The sequence below is a fragment of the Loxodonta africana genome, chromosome 18 (assembly GCF_030014295.1).
Source record: "Loxodonta africana isolate mLoxAfr1 chromosome 18, mLoxAfr1.hap2, whole genome shotgun sequence".
Classification (NCBI taxonomy): domain Eukaryota; kingdom Metazoa; phylum Chordata; class Mammalia; order Proboscidea; family Elephantidae; genus Loxodonta; species Loxodonta africana.
The window spans coordinates 50,417,274-50,443,802 of NC_087359.1; the positions used below are offsets into that span (position 1 = coordinate 50,417,274).

The 26,529-nt window shown below is 38.5% G+C and overlaps 1 protein-coding gene across 19 annotated transcripts in view; it reads right to left on the reverse strand.

Annotated features, from left to right (window-relative positions):
• BCAS3 (BCAS3 microtubule associated cell migration factor) overlaps positions 1-26,529 on the reverse strand; it is a 623,309-nt gene that overhangs the window by 590,348 nt on the left and 6,432 nt on the right. For all 19 annotated transcript variants that reach the window (XM_064271344.1, XM_064271335.1, XM_064271327.1 and 16 more), the window contains 2 exons: positions 19,848-19,923; positions 11,347-11,453 (listed from right to left, as the gene is read on the reverse strand). In XM_064271344.1, the coding sequence (XP_064127414.1) occupies positions 11,347-11,372 (26 nt within the window). In that variant the 5' untranslated portion in view covers positions 11,373-11,453; positions 19,848-19,923. Of the gene's footprint in view, positions 1-11,346; positions 11,454-19,847; positions 19,924-26,529 lie in introns of those variants that run through there.

The following is a 26,529-nucleotide window of genomic DNA, read 5'->3' on the forward strand; positions in this document are numbered from 1 at the left end:
GACAAGGAACTTCCTCCAGAGCCAACAGAGAGAGAAAGATTTCCCTTGGAGCTGATGACCTGAATTTGGACTTGTAGCCTACTCGACTGTGAGAGAATCTTAAAGCCATACACTTGTGGTATTTCTGTACAGCAGCACTAGATGACTAAGACACCATTCTTTGCAATGTTATCTATAATGTGTTATGATCCACACAGTCGAATGCCTTAGCATAGTCAATAAAACACAGGTAAACATCTTTCTGGTATTCTCTGCTTTCAGCCAGAATCCATCTGACATCGGCAATGATATCCCTGGTTCCACATCCTCTTCAGAATCTGGCTTGAATTTCTGGTAGTTCCCTACTGATATACTGTTGTAGCTGCTTTTGAATGCTCTTCAGCAAAATTTTACTTGTGTGTGACATTAATGATACTGTTCAATAATTTCTGCATTCTGTTGGATCACCTTTCTTGGGAATGGGCATAAATATGGATCTCTTCTGGTCGGTCAGCCAGGTAGCTGTCTTCCAAATTTCTTGGCATAGACAAGTGAGCACCTCCAGTGATGCATCCTTTTGTTGAAACATCTCAACTGGTATTCTGTCAACTTCTGTACCCTTGTTTTTTGCCAATGCCTTCAGTGCAGCTTGGACTTCTTCCTTTAGTACCATTGGTTCCTGATCATATACTACTGCCTGAAATGGTTGAATGCTGATAAATTCTTTCTGGTATGGTGACTCTGTGTATTCCTTCCATCTTCTTTTTGATGCTTCCTGTGTCATTTAATACATAGAATTTTTCACTACTGCAACTCAAGGCTTGAATTTTGTCTTCAGTTCTTTCAGCTTGAGAAATGTTGAGCATGTTCTTCCCTTTTTGTTTTCTATCTCCAGCTCTTTGCACGTATCATTAGAATACTTTACTTTGTCTTCTCGAGCCGCCCTTTGAAATCTGTTAAGCTCTTTTACTTCATCATTTCTTTCTTTCACTTTAGTTACTCTACATTCAAGAGCAAGTTTCGGACTCTATTCTGACATCCATTTTTGTCTTTTTTTTCCTTCTTGTCTTTTCAATGACCTCTTGCTTTCTTTATGTATGATGTCCTTGATGCCATTCCACAACTCATCTGGTTTTTGGTCATTAGTGTTCAACATGTGAAATCTGTTCCTGAGATGGTCTCTTCAGGTGGGATATACTCAAGGTCGTACTTTGGTTCTCATGGACTTGTAGAAATTTTTTTCAACTTCAACTTTAACTTGCCTATTAGCAATTGATGGTCTGTTCTGTGGTTGGGCCCCAGCCTTGTTCTGACTGATGATGTTGAGCTTTTCCATTGTCTTTTTCCACAGATGTAGTCGATTTAATTCCTGTGTATTCCATCTGGCGAAGTTAATGTATATGGTCACCGTTTATGTTGGTGAAAAAAAATATTTGCAACAAAGAAGTTGTCGGTCTTTCAAAATTCTATCGTTCAATCTCCGGCATTGTTTCTATCACCAAGGCCATATTTTCCAACTACCAATCCTTCTTCTTTGTTTCCAACTTTCACATGCCAATCACCAGTAATTATCAATGCATCCTGACTGCATGTTCAATCAATTTCACACTGCAGAAGTTGGTTAAAATCTTCAATTTCTTCATCTTTAGCCTTAGTGATTGATGCATAAATTTGAATAATAGTTGTTATTAACTGGTCTTCCTTGTAGGCATATTGATATTATCCTATCACTGACAGTGTTGTACTTCAGGATAGATCTTGAAATGCTCTTGACAATAAATGCAACGCCATTCCTCTTCAAGTTGTCATTCCTGGCATAGTAGATTGTCCAATTCAAAATGGCCAATACCAGTCTATTTCAGCTCACTAATGCCTAGGATATCCACCTTTATATGTTCCACTTCATTTTTTACTATTTCCAATTTTCCTAGACACATTCCATGTTCCACCTATTAACGGATGTTTGCAGCTATTTCTTCTCATTTGAGTCATGGCACATCAGCAAATGAAGGCCCCAAAAGCTTGACTCCATCCGCGTCATTAAAGTAGACTCTACTTTGAGGAGGCAGCTCTTCCCCAGTCATATTTTGAGTGTCTTCCAATCTGGAGGGCTCATCTTCCGGCACTATATCAGACAATGTTCCGCTGCTATTCATAAGGTTTTTACTAGCTAATTCTTTTCAGAAGTAGATTGCCGGGTCCTTCTTCCTAGTCTGTCTTACCTTGGAAGCTCAGCTGAAACCTGTCCGTCATGGGTGACCCTGCTGGTATTTGAATACCAGCGGCACAGCTTCCAGCATCGCAGCAACATGCAAGCCCCCACAGTATGAAAAACTGACAGACGAGATGTACATATACAGCTTTGATTAAAAATATTTAAGAATTTTAAGCAAGAGTACCTATATTTACCTTACGGAAGAGAGGAAATCACACTGTTAGGCACAGTGGCAAAAACACCTATACATCCAGATGATGAGCATAGTTAAGTAATCAGTCTTTCTTATGTTATACCAGATATGTTGAAAGAAGGAGTCTGACAGTGTGAGAAAACTAGAACTCTGGTGTTTTCCTGAAGCCATCTCATATACAATGTAGAGCTGGGTGAAGAGATGGGGATTGGGTAACGGAGAAACTATTTATGCCAGTCCTACTTCTTAGCTAACTCTACTTAACTATATTCGTAGACATCATCTAAGCCTCATCCATGTTTTGGTACTTCATAAACAGGCAATTAAAAAAAATGTTTAACCAAGATATGCTTATTTTCTTAACCTGAGTCTCACAGGCGGGACAGTTAAGTAAAATCAAAAGAAAGGAGCCCTGTGCATGAAGTAGAAACAGAAACAGGCCTATGGTTTGGACACAGATTGACTTTCTGTCTACTCACACTTACTCAAAAGCAAATATAATTTTATAGTTCGCAAAGATCCAGGAGAGCCAGGATTATTTCTAGGTTGACCAACATAGTCTCCCTGTCGTCTATCACATAACATTTACATGATTATTGAATAAATTATTGGTGATGAACAAATGTTAAAAGGGTGTAGATAGAGTAACAGGTAGCATTTGCAGTCGTCTAAAAAAGATAACTATGAGAATCTGAAAGTACATCCTAAACTTTTACAAATGAAAAATAAAACTGAATGATGCCAAATTACTTGCATGACGTATCTTTTGCTATCATGTTTGGGAAGCAATGAAGCATAGCTCTTAGATCACGGGTTTTGAACCTAAAGTTCAGAACTGGGTTGGAATTCCAATTCCACCTCTTACTAGCTGTCTAGCTTGGGATAAGTACTACTTCATAGTATATATTAGATGAGAAAATGTGTATAGAAAGCTATTTGCACATAGTAAGAGCTTAATCAATGGAACAGAAGGAGCTTGTTTCCCCAGGCAGCCTCCTAATTCTTGAAACAGTGCCCACAGGATGACATGTCTACAATAGCAAACAACTAAAAAAAACAGCTGCCATCAAGTCAATTCCGGAGTACATCTGTACACCATAGGGTTTTTTGATGGCTGATTTTAACTTGTCAATGAAAATTACATGAGAAAAGATTCTTCAAGCCTCTCAAAGTACAATCGGAATAAAGACCTTTATATTATTCAGAGTTAAACACAAGTCAGCTTTAAATCTATCAAAAGTAATACTTCTAATTACAAACAAAACAAGTGGGCAATTAAGGCAGCCTGAGTACCACTAAAGGAATGTGCTCAATCCAGTCAACACCCCTAATCACAGGACTCAACCTTCTTGTTATAGCTACAGCTTCTTCTTTGCCTTCAATTTTGTCAACATACAGCATAATGGAACTGCAATATACATTCATAAGAAAAAGTTACATTTACAAAATTCTTTCTTCTGATCACAACCTGGAAATATTTCTCTTGGTAGGAAAAAAAAAAAAATGCTAGATTTTAAGTCCTTTGTGCAAGGGCCTTTGGCTGGGTACTTAAATTACCAAGAACATTACAGGGCCTTGAAAAATGACAACTACACATGCCAAGATATGTGATTCATGACATAGCAGCAGGATTCTTCTACCTCTCCAAAATAAAGCTAAGCTTTTGAAATCAAAGGAATCAAAAACCTTAACCCTAAATACCAAATAATGTGTTACCTAATTTTATAGTTAGAATGGAAGACCAAAGTTCATCATAAGTGATTTATCAAAGAAATGTTTTCTTAATTAAGATTTTAAAGGGTGATAAAATCCACGGTTTTGTTAATAATCCTAGCCAATGTTCCATTAGAACTGAGGTAAAATATTTTTGCTTACAAATGTTTTAAGAAGTAATCATATTGCCCAAAAGACGAATAACGACAACAACAAAAAGATTAAAAAATGTTGGCAAAAACAGACACATTTATGTAAGGGGCTTCAAACAAGTTTGGTGCATGCCTTTATTAAAGCTACAAACTCAAATTCTATTGACCCTGAGTCTCCAACTGCAAAAGGAACCACAGAATAGAATTCTCTGTATCTGCTGGAGAGTTACTATATTTATACTGTGCCAAACACTGAAATGTAAATGAACAGGCCAAAATATGCGGTCCCCACTACACCTCACCAAGCTGTTCTGCTTCCTCCCCTCTCCATCTTTTAGGTCATTTTATTTTTGGTCTTCCCAAAGAAGTACACGTAGAAGCCAGGACCTACTAGGCCAATATTAGGCAATCTAAAACAATGAAGAAATTATTATACAGCTGTAAAAGTGAATGACAGAACAGACATTTCACCAAAGAGGTTACTCAAATGGCCAACCGACACATGAAAAGGTGCTAACAGCATTATCCATCAGGAAAATGCAAATCGAAACCACAATGAGATATCATTTCACTACCACTAGAATGGCCGAGATGGGAAAAAAAAACCTACAGTCAGCTGATTTTTAAAAAAGTCCCAAAGTCCATTAAAAGGGGAAAAGACACTCTCTTAAACAAATACTGCTGGTAAAACTCGATGTCCATCTGTAAAAAAAATGAAATAGGACCCGTACCTCACACCAAACACAAAAACTAATTCAAAATGGATCAAAGACCTAAATATAAAACCTAAAACTATAAAGATCATGGAAGAAAAGAATAGAGACAACACTGGGGGCCCTAATATATGGCATAAATAATATACAAACCATAACTAACAATGAACAAACACCAGAATATAAACTAAATATGTGTGATCTCCTAAAAATTAAACACTTATGCTCATCAAAAGACTTCATAAAAAGAGTAAAAGGGGAACCTACAGACTGGGAAAAAAAATTGGGGTTCATCACATCCAACAAGGATCTAATCTATAAGATACTTCAATGCCTCAACAACAAAAAGACAATCCAATTAAAACATGGGCAAAGGATATGAACAGACATTACACCAAAGAAGACATTCAGGTAGCAGGCAGACACATGAGGAAATGCTCACGATCATCAGTCATTACAAAAAAAAACCCAGTGCCGTCGAGTTGATTCCGACATTAGAGAAATGCAAATCAAATCTACAAGAAGATACCACTTTAACTGGATATTGCTGTCACTAATCAAAAAGACAGAAAATAACAAATGTTGGTGAGGTTGGGGAGCAAATGAAACTCTTATACAGTGTTGGTGGGAATGTAAAATGGTCAACCACTTTGGAAAATGGTATGATGTTTCCTCAAAAAGTTAGAAATAGAAATACTATATGATCCAGCAATCCCACTCCTAGGTATACACCCTAAAGAAAGAAGAGCCGTGACACAAATAGACACATGCACACCCATGTTCACTGCAGCATTATTCACAATAGCAAAAAGATGGAAACAACCTTAGTGCTATCAAAAGTTGAATGGATTAACAAAATGTGATACATACATACAATGGAATACTACGCAATGATAAAGAATAATGACAAATTCATTAACCATTTCACAACATGGATGAATTTGGAGGAAATTATGCTGACTGAAATAAGTCAATCACAAAAGAATAAATATTGTATGAGACCACTACTATAAAGTAACAACAAAAGGTTTACACACAGGAAAAAAGGTAAAAACATTCTTCGGCAGTTACTAGGGACAGGAGAGGGAGGGAGGGAAACTACCAATTTAATAGAAGACGTGAGTTAACTTTAGCGAAGGTAAAGGCAATATATAACATGGGGAAGCCATTACAACATAACCAAGGCAAGAGAGGACACTAGAGGAATGCAAGAATGAAGGGAAGCTACAGTAACTACTATAGCTTAGACAACCCTGCGGGAACAGTATTAACAACAATGATTTATGAATAGGCAAATAGGTTGATAGATATGCCATGAGGTGTGGGAGGACGTAAGGGAACACATCCATCGGTAAATATAGCTTTGGTGGTAAATATTTCTACATACATGGCTGTAGGTGCAGCACATATACAGCACACAAGGGATATGGTCAGGGAAACCTCTTGGACATAACCAAACACCTCGCAGATGAAGTTCTTAGGCTAGAAGACAAAGACTATAGACTCGGGGAACATCTACACCAATTGGCACAACATAGTCCATAAACACAATGCTCAGTGTCCTACTTTGGTGAGTAGTGTCTGGGGTCTTAAAAGCTTGCAAGCAACCACCTAAGATAAAACTACTGGCATCTTCCAGTCCGGAGCAAAGGAGAATGAAGAAAATCAAAGACTCAAGGGAGCAATTAGTCTAAAGGACTAATGGATCACATGAACCACAGCCCACATGACCCCAAGACCAGAAGCACTGGACTGTGCCTGGCTACCACTACCAACCGCTCTGACTGGGATCACAACAGAGGGTCCTGGACAGAGCAGGAGACAACTGTAGACCAAAAAAATCAAATTCACAAGAAGACCAGACTTATTGGTCTGACAGAGGCTGGTGGAACCCCTAGACTATGGCCCTAAAAAGACACCCTCTGACCTGGAACTGAAGCCATTCCCAAAGACCACTTCCCAGCCAAACAATAGACAAGTACATAAGATAAAAATAAAACCAAAAGGAATCATACTCCTTAGAACAATCAAGAGGGTATTATCCAACCAAAAGCAAAGATGAGAAGGCAGGAAGGGGTAGAAAATCAGCACAAAAGAAAATATGGAAACCAGGGCAGACATGAGGAGGCTCCTGACACATTGTGGGGATGAAACCAAGGTCACAAAATGCTTTATGTACAAACTATTAAATGGAAAACTAATTTGCTCTGTAAACTTTCACCTAAAGCATAATTTAAAAAAACAGAAAATAACAAATATTAGAGAGGTTGCAGGGAGATTGGAACTCTTATGAACTGCTGGTGGAAATGGAAAATGGTACAATTATTATAGAAAAGGATATGGCACTTCCTTAAAAAGTGAGAAATAGAAATACCACATGATCCAGCAATTCCACTCCTAGGAATATTCCTAGAGAAATAAGAACCATCACACGAATAGACACATGCATACTCATGTTCACTGCAGCATTATTCGCAATAGCAAAAGGATGGAAATCACCTAAGTGCCCATCAACAGATGAATGGATAAACAAATTATGGTACATACCACAATGGAATACTACACAACGATAAAGAACAATGATGAATCCACAAAAACATCTCATGACATGGATGAATTAGGAGGGTGTTTTTCCTTTTTAATAATTTTTATTGTGCTTTAAGTGAAAGTTTACAAATCAAGTCAGTCTCTCACACAAAAACTTACATACACCTTGCTACATACTCCCAATTACTCTCCCCCTAATGAGACAGCCCAATCTCTCCCTCCACTCTCTCTTTTTGTGTCTATTTCACCAACTTCTAACCCCCTCCACCCTCTCACCTCCCCTCCAGGCAGGAGATGCCAACATAGTCTCAAGTGTCCACCTGATCCAAGAAGCTCACCCCTCACCAGCACCCCTCTCCAACCCATTGTCCCATCCAATCCATGTCTGAAGAGTTGGCTTCGGGAATGGTTCCTGTCCTGGGCCAACAGAAGGTCTGGGGGCCATGACCACAGGGGTCCTTCTAGTCTCAGTCAGACCATTAAGTCTGGTCTTTTTATGAGAATTTGAGTCTGCATCCCACCGCTCTCCTGCTCCCTCAGGGGTTCTCTGTTGTGTTCCCTGTCAGGGCTGCCATTGGTTGTAGCCGGATACCATCTAGTTCTTCTGGTCTCAGGATGATGTAGTCTCTGGTTCTGGTGGCCCTTTCTGTCTCTTAGCCTCGTAATTACCTTGTGTCCTTCGTGTTCTTCATTCTCCTTTGATCCAGGTGGGTTGGGACCAATTGATGCATCTTAGATGGCTGCTTGCTAGCGTTTCGGACCCCAGACGCCACTCTTCAAAGTAGGATGCAGAATGTTTTCTTAACACATTTTATTATGCCCATTGACTTAGATGTCCCCTGAAACCATGGTCCCCAGACCCCTGCCCCTGCTACGCTGGCCTTCGAAGCATTCAGTTTATTCAGGAAACTTCTTTGCTTTTGGTTTAGTCCAGTTGTGCTGACCTCCCCTGTATTGTGTGCTGCCTTTCCCTTCACCTAAAGTAGTTCTTATCTACTAATTAGTGAATGCCCCTTTCCCACCCTGCCTCCCTCTCCACTCTCGTAACCACAAAAGAATGTTTTCTTCGCAGTTTAACCTATTTCTCAAGTTCTTATAATAGCAGTCTTATACAATATTTGTTCTTTTGCAACTGACTAATTTCACTCAGCATAATGCCTTCCAGGTTCCTCCATGTTATAAAATGTTTCACAGATTCCTCACTGTTCTTTATCGATGCGTAGTATTCCATTGTGTGAATATACCATAATTTATTTATCCATTCATCCGTTGATGGGCACCTTGGTTGCTTCCATCTTTTTGCTATTGTAAACAGTGCTGCAATAAAACATGGGTGTGCATATATCTGTTCGTGTAAAGGCTCTTATTTCTCTAGGATATATTCCAAGGAGTGGGATTGCTGGATCGTATGGTAGTTCTATTTCTAGCTTTTTAAGGAAGCACCAAATCGATTTCCAAAGTGGTTGTATCATTTGACATTCCCACCAGCAGTGTAGAAGCATTCGAATCTCTCCACAGCCTCTCCAACATTTACCATTTTGTGTTTTTTGGATTAATGCCAGCCTTGTTGGAGTGAAATGGAAGCTCATTGTAGTTTTGATCTGCATTTCTCTAATGGCTAACGATCATGAACATTTCTTCATGTATCTGTTAGCTACCTGAATGTCTTCTCTAGTGAAGTGTCTATTCATATCTTTTGCTCATTTTTTAATTGGGTTATTTGTCTTTTTGTAGTTGAGTTTTTGCAGTATCATGTAGATTTTAGAGATCAGGAGCTGATCAGAAATGTCATAGCTAAAAACTTTTTCCCAGTCTGTAGGTAGTCTTTGAACTCTTTTGGTGAAGTCTTTGGATGAGCATAGGTGTTTGATTTTTAAAAGCTCCCAGTTATCTAGTTTTTCTTCTGCATTCTTAATAATGTTTTGTATACTGTTTATGCCATGTAATAGAGCTCCTAACATTGTCCCTATTTTTTCTTCCATGATCTTTATCGTTTTAGATTTTATATTTAGGTCTTTGATCCATTTTGATCTTATTTTTGTGCGTGGAGTGAGGTATAGGTCTTGTTTCATTTTTTTACAGATGGATAGAGTTAGGAGGATTTTATGCTGAGCGAAATAAGTCAATCGTAAAAGGGCAAATACTGTATGAAATCACGATTATAAAAACTCAAGAAAAGGTTTACACACAAAAACAATCAATCTTTGATGGTTACTAGAGAGGAGAGAGGTGGTGAGGGGAAATCATTAACTAGACAGTAGATAAGGGTTAACTTTGGTGAAGGGAAAGAGTACAAAATATAGTGGAAGTCTGTACAACCTGACGAATGCAAAGACATAGAAGCTTCATAGACACATCCAAACACCTTGAGGGACCAAGTTACTAGAGCTGAGTGTTGGGGACCATGGTCTCAGGGGACATCTGGGTCAATTGGCATAACATACCTCATAAAGAAAATGTTCTACACCTAAGATACATCTACCAGTCCCATGCCACCAAGAACAAAGGAGAATGAAAAGAATCAAAGACACAAGGGAAATATTAGTCCAAAGGACTAATGGCCCACAAGTACCACAGCCTCCACCAGCCTGAGCTCGGAACAATTAGATGGCGCCCAGCTACCACCACCAACCACTCTGACAGGGATAACAATAGAGGATCCTGGACAGAGTGGGAGAAAAATGCAGAACAAGATTCAAATTCACAAATAAAAGACCAGACTTGCTGATCTGACAGAACCGGAGGAAGCCCAGTGACTATGGTCCCCAGACACCCTTATAACTCAGAACTGAAGTCACTCCTGAAGTTCACTCTTCAGCCAAAGATTAGACAGGTTTATAAAACAAACAATAATACAGATGAGGAATGTGCATCTAAGTTCAATCATGTATGCGGGACCCAATGGGCAACACCTGTCCAAAAGCAAAGACAAGGATGCAGGAAGGGTCATGAAAACTGGACAAACAGAAACGGGGAACCCGGGGTGGAGAAAGAGACAGTATTGATACATTGCAGGGATTGCAACCAATGTCACAAAACAATGTGTGTATAAATTGTTGAACGAGAAACTAATTTGTGCTGTAAACTTTCACCTAAAGAACAATAAAAAAATTTTTTTAAATAATAAAAAAACAGAAAATAACAAGGACTGAAGGAGATGTGGAGATATTGGAACCTTCAATCACTGCTGGTGAGAATGCAAAATGATATAGCTGTTGTAGAAGTTAACGTGCTCAGTTGTTAACTGAAAGGTCAGAGGCTCCAGTCCACCTACTGATGCTTTGGAAGAAAGGCCCGGGGATCTATTTTTGAAAAATCAGCCATTGAAAACCCTGTGGGGCACGGTTCTACTCTGACACACGAGGGGTCCCCATGAGTCAGAATCAACTCAAGGGCAACTGGTTTAATAGAGTCACCATGAAGAAAAATGAAATCTTGCATGTAAAGTGACTAGTACAATTCCTGGCCCACCATACAAGTCATTTAGGGCACCTTCTATTTGCTACTTGCCCAGTTTGAGGTACCCAGTAGGGTGTTGCACACACAGCAGGCCCTTAGCAACTGCTTGTAAAATAAATGATTGAGACCTTACTAAAAGTATCTCCTGACTTCATCTAAGCTAGGTTGGCAGTTCAAGTCCCAAGGGTACCTTGGAACAAAGGTCTGGCAGTCTACTTCTGAAAAATCGGCCATTGAAAACTCTATGGATTTTTTTGTGCGTATATTCATCTCAATAAAAAGGAAAGAAAGAAAACCCTATGGCAGCAGCTGTACTCTGACAGCAACTGAGTGGGTCTGGGTAACAAGCTAGAATTCAGCCACCTTCATACTTACAGGGATGCTCCAGACCTGCATTCCATCACTGTAGCCAATCATAATCAGCAAAGGCGGCTCATTCCCTGTGCTATGTATTTCATGAAATTCCAGATTTCTTGACGTGTCTGCATTAGAGTTAAGTAACAAAGAGGCAAATTACAAAGATACAATGTCAATAAGAAAACAACTACATTTCTTTAATGTCATTAGGGTAACAATTACTTATATTATTCTTTCAATAAAAATCAAGAGCAGAGGTAACTGGAAAGCATCACTTAAAAGAAAATGAACAGGAAGGTGAATTATAAAACTAGCAGTTTTTTTTTTTTTAAAACGGAGTGTCTACAATTATCAGCACAAGTAACGTTTTAAAAATCAAATCCTCGCTAGAGAACCAGGAATCATAAAGATCAGGAACAAAACCACCTATAAATGATAAATGAAATGAAATATTTTGCTAAAATTAATTAAATGTAAATATGAAGTATAATCATCTAGGATTTCTAATATTTGTAAATTTACCAATGGAAGAAAAATTGTGTTCCTTTATGTATAGGAATTAGATCCTGACATGTCTGAAGAAACTGGGATATGATCCACTACAAAAGAATTATGTGTACTTGTACAATCAACTTGTCCAATTCACATCAGTGAATATTATACATCTGCTACATAGTCATTATTATAATGGTAGCCTTATTGTTGAACAAAAATATACACCTCAAAAATTACTAGTTCAAACACGCTATCCTCAATAAGCAGCTAACTAAAAGGTCGGCAGTTTAAGTCCACCACCTGCTCCTTGGAAACCCTACAGGGCAGTTCTACTATGTCCTATAGGGTTGCTGTCAGTCAGAATCAACTTGAAGGCGAAGGTTTCGGTTTGGTTTGGGTAGTTTCAGGTCACAACCTCATCTTCCAACAAGCTTACTCTACTACTCCCATTGTGATTTATTCTCTGACTTCATTAGGTCCACTGACATCTCTATCTTCTCTCTATTCCTTATGCAGTTGCCATCTAATGGATGGCAACCCCATGAGCTGCATAACAGAACTGTGCTCCACACAAGTTTGGAAGCAGATTGCTAGGCCTTTCTTCTGAGGTGCCTTTGGGTGAGTTTGAACCACCAACTTTTCTGTTAGTAGTCGAGCACTTAACCATTTGTGCCATCAAGGATCCTTTTCTATTTTAGTTCCATCTTAAATTTACTCTCTTCCCAGCTCAAGCTCATGATCAACCATTTCAGTAACTTCTACTAATAAATATTTTTCTTCCTTATTGTGGAGTCTTTGCATGGCACTCAACTAGCAAAACTCATAGATGAATCCAACTACCCACTTTATCCTAGTATGTTCTATGGCAACCAAGTATTGCTAGAGAAAAAAAAAAAAATCACAAAGCAGGGCAGAGTAGGTACCATTACAAATTAATTCATCCTCACAAACTCAGGTGGATCCTCAAAACTACATGACAAATTTACTCTACTTTCTAGAACTTATTCTACAACTTCTTCAGTAGCTTCCTTACACGTTCTTCGTCCTCTTCCATTCTGAGCCCTGCCCCCATGCAGTCCTTCCTAACTAAGCAAATAACCTGTCTTACATAGATTTCTAGGCAAATTAGAAACTTCCTGTTACCAAAGACCTTCCTGCATCTGTACCATTCTCATCTCATTTCATCCTATTTCAAACACTTCTCTTCTGTCTAAAGTAAACTTCCACTCATACTTTGGATCCTATGCTCTCTCACCTTCTCAGGAGCCTTCTCCCAATCATTCCTTTCCTATATCTTCAACTCTTCCTTCACTACTGGGTACTTCCAATCAGCACTTAATGCTCAAGTGCCTCCTACCTTTAAAAAGTAGTTATATAAATCAGTACTAGGGAATTTTTTAAATCTAAGTGACAAAGGTAAAATTTAAAAAGCTCTGAAAGATAATATAGAAAAGTATCTTCATGACCTCAGTATAGGGAACAACTTCTTAACAGGATGCAAAAAAACCCTTAGCATAAAAGACTGACTTCTGTTAATCATGAGCCACCTTTACCAGAAAAGGGAAAAGGCAAACCACAGAGACAAGAGGCTTGCAACAAGGATTCATCAAGAACACGTAACAATTAAAAACCAATATGAAGAATAAAAATTTAAAAATATATATGAAAAAGACAAAACACTCATTAGAAAAATAAAAAAAAAAACAAAATCCACTGAGAAAAATAAAAAAGAAAAAAAACTTAAAAATAAAAGCACTTCATAAAAAAGAATACCCAAACAATCAACATGAGAAGTGGCTCCACCTCATTTACAATCAATGAAATGCTAATTAAAACCACAATGACAAAACCAAGTGTTGCAAGATGTGGAACAAAGAAGATCATTCATTCATTGCTGGTAAGTATAAATTCAAGCACCTGGGTGGTGCAAACGGCTAATGCCCTCAGCTGCTAACTGAAAGGATGGACGTTCAAGCCCACCCAGAGGCACCTCAGAAGGAAGGCCTGGAGATCAACTTCAAAAAAATCAGTCATTGAAAACCTTGTGTAGCACAGTTCTACTCCGACACATACACACAGGGTCACCATAAATCCGAATCAACTTGACAGCAACTGGGAACTAGAGTTTTAAGCAGTATGATCACTTTGGAAAACAGACTGGTAATATGTACTCAAGTTGAAGATACATGTGCTGTCATGGATTGAATTATGTCCCCCAAAAAAGCTGTGTATCAACTTGGTTGGGCCACGATTCCCAGTATTGTGTGGTTGCCCTCCATTTTGTGATTGTAATTTTATGTTTAAGAGGATTAGGGTGGGATTGTAATGCCCTTACCAGGTCACATCCCTGATCCAATGTAAAGGGAGTTTCACTGGGCTGTGGCCTGCACCACCTTTCATCTCTTAAGAGATAAATGGAAAGGGAAGCAAGCAAAGAGTTGGGAACTTCATACCACCAAGAAACCAAAGCATATCCTTTGGACCTGAGGTTCCTGCACTGAGATGCTCCCAGACCAAGGGAAGATTGAGGACAAGGAATCTTCCTCCAGAGCCAATGGAGAAAGAAAGCCATCCCCTGGAGCTGATACCCTGAATTTGGACTTGTAACCTACTAGACTGTGAGAGAATAAATTTCTCTTTGTTAAAGCCATCCACTTGTAGTATTTCCATTATAGCAGCACTAGATGACTAAGGCACGTGCTTTTGACCAAGTACTTCCGCTCTACGTATATACCAAAAAAAAAAAACTCATTGCCATCAAGTCAATTCTGACTCATAGCGATCCTACAGGACAGAGTAGAACTGCCCCATAGAGTTTCCAAGGAACACCTGATGGATTCAAACTGCCAATCTTTTGGTTAGCAGCTGCAGCTGTTAACCACTACGCCACCAGGGGTTCCTTCTAGGTACAGACCCATTAGAAATGTGAACATATTTATACCAAAAGACATGCATAAGACTATAAGAATATTATTAGTAAAGAGTCAAAAACTGGAAACGACCCAAATGTCCATCAACAGGAGACTTGAGAAACACACAATAGTACTATATTGATACGATGGAATACTATTCAGAACTGAAAAAGAATGAACTGCTACTATACAATATACAGGGATGAATCTCAGACATAATGATTAGCAAAAGAAGCCAGACATAAAAGACTATACACTGAATTGTTCTATTTATACGAAATTCAAAAAATGAAGCAATTAGGTGGGAATATTCTATTGCTTGCCCTGGGTGATGGTTACGCAGGTTTTAGATTTGTAAAATTCATTGATCTATACATTATTTTGTGTTACTTGCCATAAATAAATACAGTTTTAAAAAATCATAAAGCAATTAAAATCCCTCTCCCTTCACTTGACTTCATGATTCTCCTACCCTTTTAGCAGCTAAATTTCTCAACTGAATTGTCATCTCTATTTTCCATCTCACATTCACCCCTGAATTCAGTTTAGAATGGTTTCTGCCCGTAACACTCCTCCCAAATGACTTTTGCTTTCGTCACCAATAATCTCCAAGTTGTTAAATCCAATAGATTGAAGCACATCTTACTAGACTACTCAAGAGTTGTAAGCAATGCTTACTTTTCCTCCTTAGAATACTTTCCCTTAGTTTCCAAGGCATAACCCTCTCCCAGTTTTCTTCCTAATTCTCTTCTTCTCCATTTCCTTGCCTGGGTCATTCTTTTCTACCTAGCCTTTAAATGTTGGAGCTACTCAAAACTAATTCCTAAACTCCCTTTTCTTCTTATTATATACCCCCCCGCCAGATGATCTTGTTCTACCCACTGCTTCACTTACTACCTGCTGGTGACTTCTAAAGGAGCTTTTACCAGCAGATTAAAGCTTTTGGTTAAAGCACTTGGCTGCTAACCAAAAGGTCAGTAATTCAAACCCAGGAGCCACTCCTCAGGAGAAAGATGTGGCAGTCTTCTTCCATAAAGATTTACAGCCTTAGAAACCCTATGGGGCAGTTCTACTCTGTTCTATAGGGTCGCTATGAGATGGAATAGATTCTACAGCAACAGGTAATGTCTAAATACACTGGTATGTTCAATACTTCCTCAATGTGACATTTTGGATGTCTCAACAGAGACCCCAATTCAGCTCACAGGTCATGGATTCCTCCCAAAACCTGCTCTTCCTCAAGGGTTTCCAATCCTGATGAATAGCATCATTATCAAGCCAGTTGCCAAACCTAGAAGCCACCTTCTTCATCCCCTCTAGCAGTAATGCATCATCAAAACCTTTTGTATTTCTAAATAGCTCCTATTTCTTAAACCAACACCCTGTCCCAACTACAACACCTACTCCAAAAGCCTAATTGGCTTCCTGTATCCACCACTGCTCCCCCAAGCCCTGCACTGCAGTCACAGCTCTCTTTTTAAAAAATGAGTAAAATAATGGTGCCTTGTACTATGTTGCTGACTTCCTGTTGCTTCAGGATAAAGACCAAAATCTTTAACAGATCATTAGTAATTTTTTAACATCTACTCTGTTTTGATAGGAATTCACTGGTATAAAGTTAATGGCATATTATTCAATATCTAGTAAAATCTTCAGAATTATAGACACTAGGCATAATTCTCTTTAGAGCTTACAGTGTAATGGTGTTTTATAACTTGTGTGCTTTTCCATACGCCATCTCACCTGACACATACGAATCCTGTTGCATATGCAGAGCAGGGTTTAACTTCATTTTATCATTGACAAAAACAAGTTGGATATAATTTACTCAGAGGTGAATGACAAATCTTAAGGCTCTTGATTCTCAATACAGTTGTCATGGACTGAATTATGTCCTCCCAAAAAGTGTGTATCAATTTGGCTGGGCCATGATTCCCAGTATTCTGTGGGTGTCCTCCATTTTGTGACTGTAATTTTATGTTAAAGAGGATTAGGGTGGGATTGTAATACCCTTACTAAAGTCACATCCATGATCCAATGTAAAAGGAGTTTCCCTGGGGTGTGGCCCGCACCACCTTTTATCTTACAAGAGATAAAGGAAAGGGAAGCAAGCAGAGAGTTGGGGATCTCATACCACCAAGAAAGCAATGCCGGGAGCAGAGCGTGCCCTTTGGACCTGGGTTCCCTGTGCAGAGAAGCTCCTAGTCTGGAGGAAGATGGATGAGAAGGCCAACTGAAAGAGAAAGCCTTCCCCTGGTGCTGATGCCCTAAATTTGGACTTTCAGCCTACTTTACTGTGAAGAAATAAATTTCTCTTTGCTAAAGCCATCCACTTGTGGTATTTCTGTCATAGCAGCACTAGATAACTAAGAAAACAGTCATCTATCTACTGCAACTACCACCTTGATTAGAGGTTATTACTTTTGGAGGGCCTCAAATGCCACATTTTTTAAATTTTAGATTCTGCTTAGGCACTTTATTGTGCTATTTTTCTTTCTCTGGATGGGATATAGCAGACTTCATTTTTCCTTAAGGAAACTATTAATTTTGTAAAAATTTTATATTGATCTTCAGAACTTTTATAATAATCCTTATTTTTTTGCTTTTTATCTTTTCATCCTCTCTTATACAATCACTGATTCTTCTATCCCTGACTGTTCTTCATCTCCTTTACTGGTTTCTTTTTTCTTATTCCACCCCTAAATATGAACTTTACAGTCTTTCCTATAGAAACATCTATCATTCCTATGTGGTCTTAGCCAACTAAAATGCCTTCTTCTAATTCACTCATCCTTTAAAACCTTGTCCAATCTTAACTTCTCCATGAATGTCGCCCATTACTACATTCAGTATATTCTCTCTCCTTAGAATACTGTTCGCAATTGAGGGGGAGAACCACTGGGTTTTTCTGCTCAGACCTTGAAAATCAAAGTGTGAACTGAAAATGAACATTTCCTCCGAAACCTACTTCTTCTGTGTTGCATGTACTTATTAACAGTAGCAGCAGCATCCTCCCAGTACCCAGTCTAGAGACTGTGGAATCATTTTTAGTAGATGCGAACTAGGTGCATAAGGATAAAGGTAGAAAACATTTCAGCCATAGTGGCCCCTGTGCATAGATACTGAGGCTTGAAAAGTTGTGCCTTTAACAACCTGAAAAGATGAGTGAGGTTGGGGCACAGCTGGTAAGTGAAGATAGTTAAAGGGAAACCGGCATTTAAGGAAAAAGGAGTATGAAGCACTTGTGGGACATTTAAGTTAAGATGTGTAGGAGGTAGCTGATACGGGGAGCAAGTACACTAGAGTAATAGAGCCCTGGAGCAGCTACTCATTTCATGTTCCTCACGTACTTCCTACTCCTTACCTCCCATTTTTCTGATAACTGATGTTACCCTTCACCAAGCACAGAGACAGGCACATAACCACCTGAGCCAATTCTAGTATTACATCCTTGGCCACAGTGACTATTCCAACAATGAGCAGCTGACTCAAACTGAGCCACCTGTGTCTTCCAGTGAACACTCCGTCCTCTTTGATCACATAACTTTAAAGGTATGAACAGAGAACTTCGTGAAACCACCACTCCAACCACATTAGCAAAATCAAATAACAGAAGCAAACATTCAGAGAGAAGTAGTGACAAGAAATGGAGAAAGACTAAATGTGTTACGGCCCTGCTCTTTCCAGGTATATAAGTTAAAAAAAAGAAAAACCCTTTCTTACTTAACCAATCACTTGAAACCGAAAATTAAAAAAGACATGCTGAATATAAAAACTGACATCATAAGTAGAGTACATTAGAACTGGCCAAATCAGGATAGGCTAGTGGGTGGTAAGAATTTCCCTTAAAGACTAGAAAGTAGGCAGTTCTTGTTATACTGTAGTAAACCTGCTGATTAAACTGATGTATCTTGGGACACAAACTATATCCCCACCTATAGGGAATTTGTTGGGGAGGGGGGGAGTCAGGATATTAAGGTGCTTTGGCTACATTTTACACCTTTTTCACCATAGTGTCTCAAAGAAACAAGCTATAAATCAAGGTATAAATCAAGTTTTTTAAAAAAAAGGTATATAAATTGAAAACAGAAAGAGAACAGTCACTATGATACAGCTGTTGCTGGAAGCCATCAAGTCAATTCTGATTCATAGTGACCCTATGTGATATGAGTAGATCTGTCCTATACGGTTTTCTTGGCTGTGATCTTTATGGAATCAGATCTCCAGTTCTTTCTCCCCTGAGCCCCTTCGTGGGTTCATACTGCCAACCTTTCTGTTAGCAGCCTAGCACTTAACCATTGCACCTCCAGGGTTCCTATTATGATGCTAAACCAAAAAAAAAAAAAACCAAACCCATTGCCACTGAGTCAGTTCCAACTCATAGCAACCCTACAGTACACACTAGAACTGTCCCATAGGGTTTCCAAGGAGCGCCTAGGGAATTCAAACTGCCAACCTTTTGGTTAGCAGCCGTAGCTCTTAACCACTACACCCAGGGTTTGGTGACATAGTGGTTAAGAGCTACGACTGCTAATCAAAAGGTCGGCAGTTTGAATCCACTAGGAGCAGCTTAGAAACCCTATGGGGCAGTTCTACACTATCCTCTAGAGTCGCTATGAGTCAGAATCGACTCAAGAACAATGGAATGATACTTAAGGGTAGGTTAATGACACCCTCTAATGAACTCCAATGGAATGTATCTGAGAACAATGGGCATTGAACTAGCATAAATTCTGTTCAGAAAAAATAATCTCAAAGTCTAGAAAGTTCAACACCAATGATTATTTTACAGTTATAAATCCTATACAACTGACAAAACTTGAATCAATAACTTCCTTTCTAAGAAATTTTTAACTTACTTGGATTTAATAAAAGTTTAAAGCTAAGCACTCTTAGTTCACAAGTGAAGACTTGTACGATACAATATTAGTCCTAATGAAGTTTCTGTAGTGTGGTTATGTTACTTTTTTAATTACAAAAAAAACTTATTTTGAAAACTAAAAAGTCATTTTAAAAGAAAATAATCTGACTAAAACAAGGGTTCTCTTTTTGAAATAGGTCAACCCCAAACACACACTTAATTCATATGTCCCAAAAACATTAATGCCATACCGTTTAAATCTGCATTTTCAAATCTGACCCAGACTATCTTCTCCTTTTCTTCTGTTAGAGGTGTCCCACTATAAGCCTGCATAGTAAACACAAACATTAAAATGAAATTATTTTACAGCTTTAATATTACTGATGTTCAAAACAGAGTGACTGAAATAAAGCCAGTCCTACCCCTCAACAATTTGATCACCCCTAGGATTTTGGTAAAGCACATTTTGGAACATTATTACTCACAAAGGAAGTTATCCAGGACTCTGACCTAACATAACAGCCTTAATTAAAAAAACAGGAAACTTTTGAACTTACTAAGGAATTGCAAAAACCTAAAATACAGTGATCAAAGTCTGTATGAAGCATCCCTATAATTCAAATGCATCAAAAAAACTAAATCACCCCTAAATTGAACAACAAATAAGAGGGCTTAGGACATAAGCAAAACTATCACACTTATCTACTTAGTTCCTAGGAGTTTAGGATCAGACAATTAGCATTTTACCAAGACTTTCTAAAGAGTATTACTTTTTCAGTTTCTTATCTAGTTTCCAGAGTCAACCTATCAGCTAGTTCCTGTAAGTCTGAAAGGGTCACAAAGATAAGCATACACATCTGTGAAACCTTAGGAGAAGTGTCAACAGTACTAATCAGTATTCAGAGTGAATCATCTCTCTATAAAAAGCACAAAAATTTTTAAAAAATTGTACATACTTAGAAGCTTTCAGAGTGTCAACAAAACAGCTACAACTTTTTTTTTTTTTTTTTTTTGCAATTATAGAGTGGAATTCAGTTCACAAAATATTTAGTACGATTGCTATCAAGTCAGCTCCAACTCAGGCAACTCCATGTGTAACAAAATGAAACTCGTGCCTGGTCCTGTTCCATCTTCATGATTGCTGGTATGCTCGAGTCCACTGTTGAGGCCACTGCGTAATTTGAGTGTCTTCCAACCTAGGGAGCTCATCTTTCTGCATTCTATGGGACAATATTTGGTTGTGATTCATAGGGTTTTCATTGGCTAATATTTGCAAGTAGGTTACCAGGCCTTTCTTCCTAGTCTATCTTAGTCTGGAAGCTCTGCTAAAACCTGTCCATCATGAGTGACCCTGCTGTTTATTTGAAATATTGGTGGCATAGCTTCCAGCATCATAACAAGCCACCACAGTATCACAAACTGACAGATGTGTGGTGATATTTAATATACATTATATCAAAAGCAGGAAACCCTGGTGGCACAGTGGTTAGAGTTTGGCTGCTAAACAAAAGGTAGGCAGTTCAAATCCACCAGGTGCTCCCTGGAAACCCTATGGGGCAGTTCTACACATAGGGTTGCTATGAGTTGGAACTGACAAGTTTTTTTTGTTTTTAATATCAAAATCATATAAAAACTACCATCCCAAATACAATTTGTGTTATACCCCAAAACCAAAGCAGCTGCCACTGAGTCAACTCCAACTCATGGCGACCTCATGTGTATCACAGTAGAACTGTACTCCACAAGGTTTTCGATGGCTGGTTTTCGGAAGCAAGCAGATCATCAGGCCTTTCTTCTGAGGCACTTCTGGGTGGGCTCGAACCTCCAGCGTTTTTATTAAGCAGCCAAGCACATCAGCCATTTGTACCACCCAGAAACTCCCGTTATATACCAAAACCAAAACCAAACCACTTGCCATCAAGTTAATTCCAACTCATGGCAACTTTATGTGCATCAGAGTAGAGCTGTGCTCCTGCGGGTCTTCAATGGCTGTGATCTTTCAGGAGTAGAATGCCAAGGCCTTTCTTCCAAGGCATCTCCGGATGGATTCGAACTACCGACCTTTTGGTTAGTAGTGCTTAAGTGTTTATGCCATCTGCTTTAAATTTCCATGCTGACTTACAACTTCCATACTGTACCAAACAAGGTCAATGGTTACTGACTCACAAAAGACAGGCTTATCCTAGTACAGCTTTAAGTAAAATGATCTTATACAGCCTGCATTTCAATTGTCTTTTTTAAAACAAGTGACTTGTATATAGGGCAATTGATACCTTTAGGGAAAACCTGCATTAGAACCAACTAATTTATCAACTTCATCTTCAATCTCCTTATCCTCATCTTCCTTCTTGGTCATGTTCCTTTCACACTTGACAACTCTATTTTTTAAATAAACTTTTTATTTTGGAGTAATTTTAGATTTACAGAAAAGTTACAAATACTGTACAAAGAGTTCTGATATATTCCTCACCTACTTTCCTCTAAGGTTAACTATCCAATGTAATTTATTCCTACATTTGTCAAAACGAAGAAACCAACAATGGTACATTACCATTAACTAAACCGCAGACTTTATTTGAATTTCACTAGCTTTTCTACTAACGTTCTTTGTCTGTTCCAGGATACAATCCAGGATATCATATTATATTAAGACAAATTTCTTTTTTCCTACATCAGGCAGGCTCTCCTTATAATTATTTAAATTTTCTTCAGAGTAGCAGTCTTGTCATAAGACTACTTGTCAACTGAAGTATAATTCAGGAATGAGGGATTTTCCTAACTCCTTTGCAACATCTCCAAGATGCTCGTTGATTTCTGATCGATACTCAGAACAACTGAAGAACAAGGTTGAAGGAGACCTTTCAGTCCACTGGGACTTCTCAACCTCTCTTTTTTCCCCCCTGCTTTCAAGGGGAAATAAAGCTTTCATAACGAGACTTATATACTTATATGCTTTGTATGTCTTCAAATTTTCCCTTCTCCTTAGCAGACATGGTGGTCTTCTCTTTACTGAGCATTTTTCACAAAATTCTGTGAAGGTGACGGAAGCACTGAAGCATCTGGGTAATGCTTCTTATGCTCCTTCCTGCAGGTTTGCACAAAGAAGACATGTAGTGACATTTTGTCTCAGTTTCTCAGGATCTCCTTTGCCCATGTTTAGATATTTGATTCTCCGTGAGGCAGAGAATCGCCCAACACCCATTCAGCTTTCACTTGCCGTCTTTATGGACGTTAATGTACTACCACACGAAGTTTTTTCTATTTTTCCAGTGCTTCTTTCTCCTTCAAACAAGAGCCAACTGCTCTAGCCCTGTTAGAGTCAAAACTTTCATTCCAATACTGACTAGATTTGTTTACTCCTCCTTTTATACCTTACCCACTTTCTAACACACATACACACACTCATAAGCACAAAGGTATTCTTGAATTTTACAAAAGGCCCCTGAAAAAACACGCTCTAATCACTGTTTAATCACTGTAGATACCACTCTGTAGGTTGCTTTGTTGTTTTATCTCTTCATTGCAGAGAAAACAACTATCATAACATGCTGTCATCAAAAGGATAATTTTTAATTATAGAAAATTATTCTGTAAGGATCATTTGTCATAATTTCCTTGATTGTTACTGACATTTGGGCAGGCTACAAATTTTGAAAATGTGAAAATTTCATACAACACAAAAATAGAAAGTTCTGAGCTTATACTTTCTTCTTTATTGAATATTTTTAAAATAAACTTTCGTAAGTGGGATTACTATTTCAAAATGTCGTGCTATACTGATACGCTAAGGCTTCTACAAGCCAACAATGCTACCATGTGACCCCAATTAGAATTAACTCAATTGTAATAGCTGAAGAAACCGATACCCAGTTCAACAATATATTCTTTCTTTAGGGTGATGCTTGGAGACCCAGAAAATAATTTCTAGGCTCCATGATTTTGACTCCCAGAACAAAGCAGGAGTTGGAACATAACATCAGAAGAAAACACCAGTTTCCAAATGGCTGACTTCAAAGTACCAATGAAAGATTTTCGATTAAACACAGAAAAATGTCTTAGAAAGCTCTGTTCCCATGGCAAGCAGACAGTAAAGAAAATGCCTAATATAACAAAAAGTTACTTCTATTATTGCTTCCCTAAGTGCCTATGTTTGATCATTACAGTTAGAACTTGTAATATCATTGCCTCCTCCGGTTATCTCAACTACTGATCCTAAGTAGTGAATCTCCGTCTCCGGTCCTGGATCTCTAGCCTCTTCATGCTCTCTTCAAAACAGAACACTTAATAACCGTTTTTGCTTTATTTTATGCTTTCCATACATTACATTCTTTAAGCATCAAAACAAACCCATGATGCCTATGACAATTATCTCATTTTACAGATAAAAACACTGTTTAGAAAGACTCAGTAACTTGTCCAGAGCTCATAGGATGTAGAGCTGGAATACAAAGGCAGATCTAATACCAAGTCTATGCTCTTAATCAGTACACTACCTGAAGCATAATATGCAAATTGTAAATTCATGATTTATCTGCCAAATAAGCAAGTACCTACTATAATCCCATGGCCTCCACCACATTCTCACCAAGTTATCAACCTTGGATTTTATTCTGCTCTGCACCATGATTCAAATGGCATCTCTTTCATAAGGCTTTCTTTGATGTCTTCCAACTAAATTTCATTTTCCTTCCTCTAAAGGACATCAACTTGGTAAAGCAAGGGATCAGAGAAAACAAGAAAAACCCTCAATGAGATGGATCAACACAATAGTCACAACGATGGACTCAAATACACCAACAATCACGAAGGCACAGGACCGGCAAGGTTGCCATGAGTCAGAGTCTACTCGACGGCAACTAACAACAATATGCTACCATGGAACTTGGTTTATATCCTATTATGGTACTTACACTTGGCCATGAATTCTAGCTGTTTATCAATTCTACTAGACCAAGGGTCACCAAATCCAGTCCACCTTGTTACTGAAACATAACTATGCCCCTTCCTTTACAGAAACAGCAGAGTTGAACAGTTGTGATAGACATTTTACAAACTATAAAGCTTAAAATATTTACTATCTGGCCCTTTACAGAAAAAGTTTGTCAATTCCTGTACTAGACCATGAAGGCTTTATAACAGCACAGTGTATCCTCTAAACTTAGCACAGTGCCTGATCATAACGGGTGATCAATTAAATGGTTGCTGCCTGAATTTCTGCTTTCTTTCCACAGCAACTAGAATAATGACTTGCATACAAGAGACAGCCAACATAACATTGTAGAATGAATATTCTAAGTCTTAGATCCATGCCTACAACTTAACATCCATAATTACTACTCTAATCCCAATCTTCACAACCATTTACATAGATTATTTTTAACGCCTGTTATCCCCTTCTTAATGCATAACATTCATAAAAAATTAAATTAATTTCCTAGCTTCCAGAATTTTTATTCTATCAGTTTTTAGTGCCTCTATTCTCTACCTAACAGAAATTACTCATTCTGGTATTCTTGTTCCTCTAGCAAATTCTCCAACTACTCCCTCAAAGCTTCTGACCACAGCCTCTCTCCTCAGGCCAACAAAAACTGCTTGCAACACAGGGTTACGACTAGGACAAAGTGTCTCTGTAAAAATTTGATAAAGAAGCCCTGGAAAAAAAAAACAAACCCGCTGCCATCAAGTTGACTTCCACTCACAGTGACCCCATTGGATTTCTGAGACTATGTATCTCTACACAAGCAGACTGCCACACTTTTCTCCCAAGGAGCCACTGGTGGCTTCAAACCACTAACTTTATGGTTAGCAGTCAATGACTTTAACCACTGAGCCACCAAGGCTTTCCAAAGGGGCCCTCTAGGGGAAGACAAATTATTGAAAAAAAGCCCCTTCCTTGGAGTTGTAACTTTAAGACAAGGTCCAGAGCTTAAGGGAAGCGATTTTGTTGCATTTCAGGGGAACAAGTCGGGTTTCAGCCCCAGTTGCACTCTTTGCGTAAAGAACAACATGCTCTACCACCATAGCAGCCCTGTTGTTTACCATATCCAGCTAGCCAGTTTCATTCAACATTAAACAGCCAACCTTTCCATTCATTTCAATTAAAACCTCAGGAACCTCACTCTTTCACTTCTTTCTTTGTTCAGCATTCTCTTACTAATTAAATATTCAGTCTGTGCTATCATGTGTAACAATTACTGATATGTTGCTACTAGTTATCTCTGGTTGTTTCAAACAGTTTGAGTTTCCATGTTAACCAATAAAAGTAAGTTATTTGTTTTTCCTTACATGCCTGTGAGAGATCTTGTCATCATGACCTACCTATTTTCATTAAAGTTGACTGAACATAATACCAACATTCCTTGATGAAAACAGTTTAATATGACTGAAATATAGTTTGTATAATACAACTGAAATCTAGATTTTGGGCTTTTCTAGGACTCTCTCATAAAGCTAGGACACTGGAATTATGAATGTCATCTTTCAAGAGCGTAGTTACAGACACCACGGAAGTCAGAGGAGACCGTCATTACCGCTAAGGAGAAAATACCCAAGCCTCCCCCTTGAGGACTTCCACTGGATCAGTATTTCCCAAAGATTCCATTTCACAGGAATCACCAGAGACACTTACTACAGCTACAAACTACTGACTGCCACCTCCAACCTACTCAGTCGGACTCTCCATGAGAGAGGCCTGAAAATTACTATTCTTTAACAAGTATGCCAAGTGATACTTATGTTGAGGCAACAATGAACTAGAGATGATCCCAGTAGGGCTGTTCTCATTCTTTATTCTCACATTTATATATAAAAGGAACAGTAAGAGGCTTACACTCTTGGGGCTATGCACTCAAATCTTTACTCGATCAAAAGCTCACCCAACTCAAGATAAAAATGCTTCGTGGGAGTGAAAATGTAAAATATACACACACATAT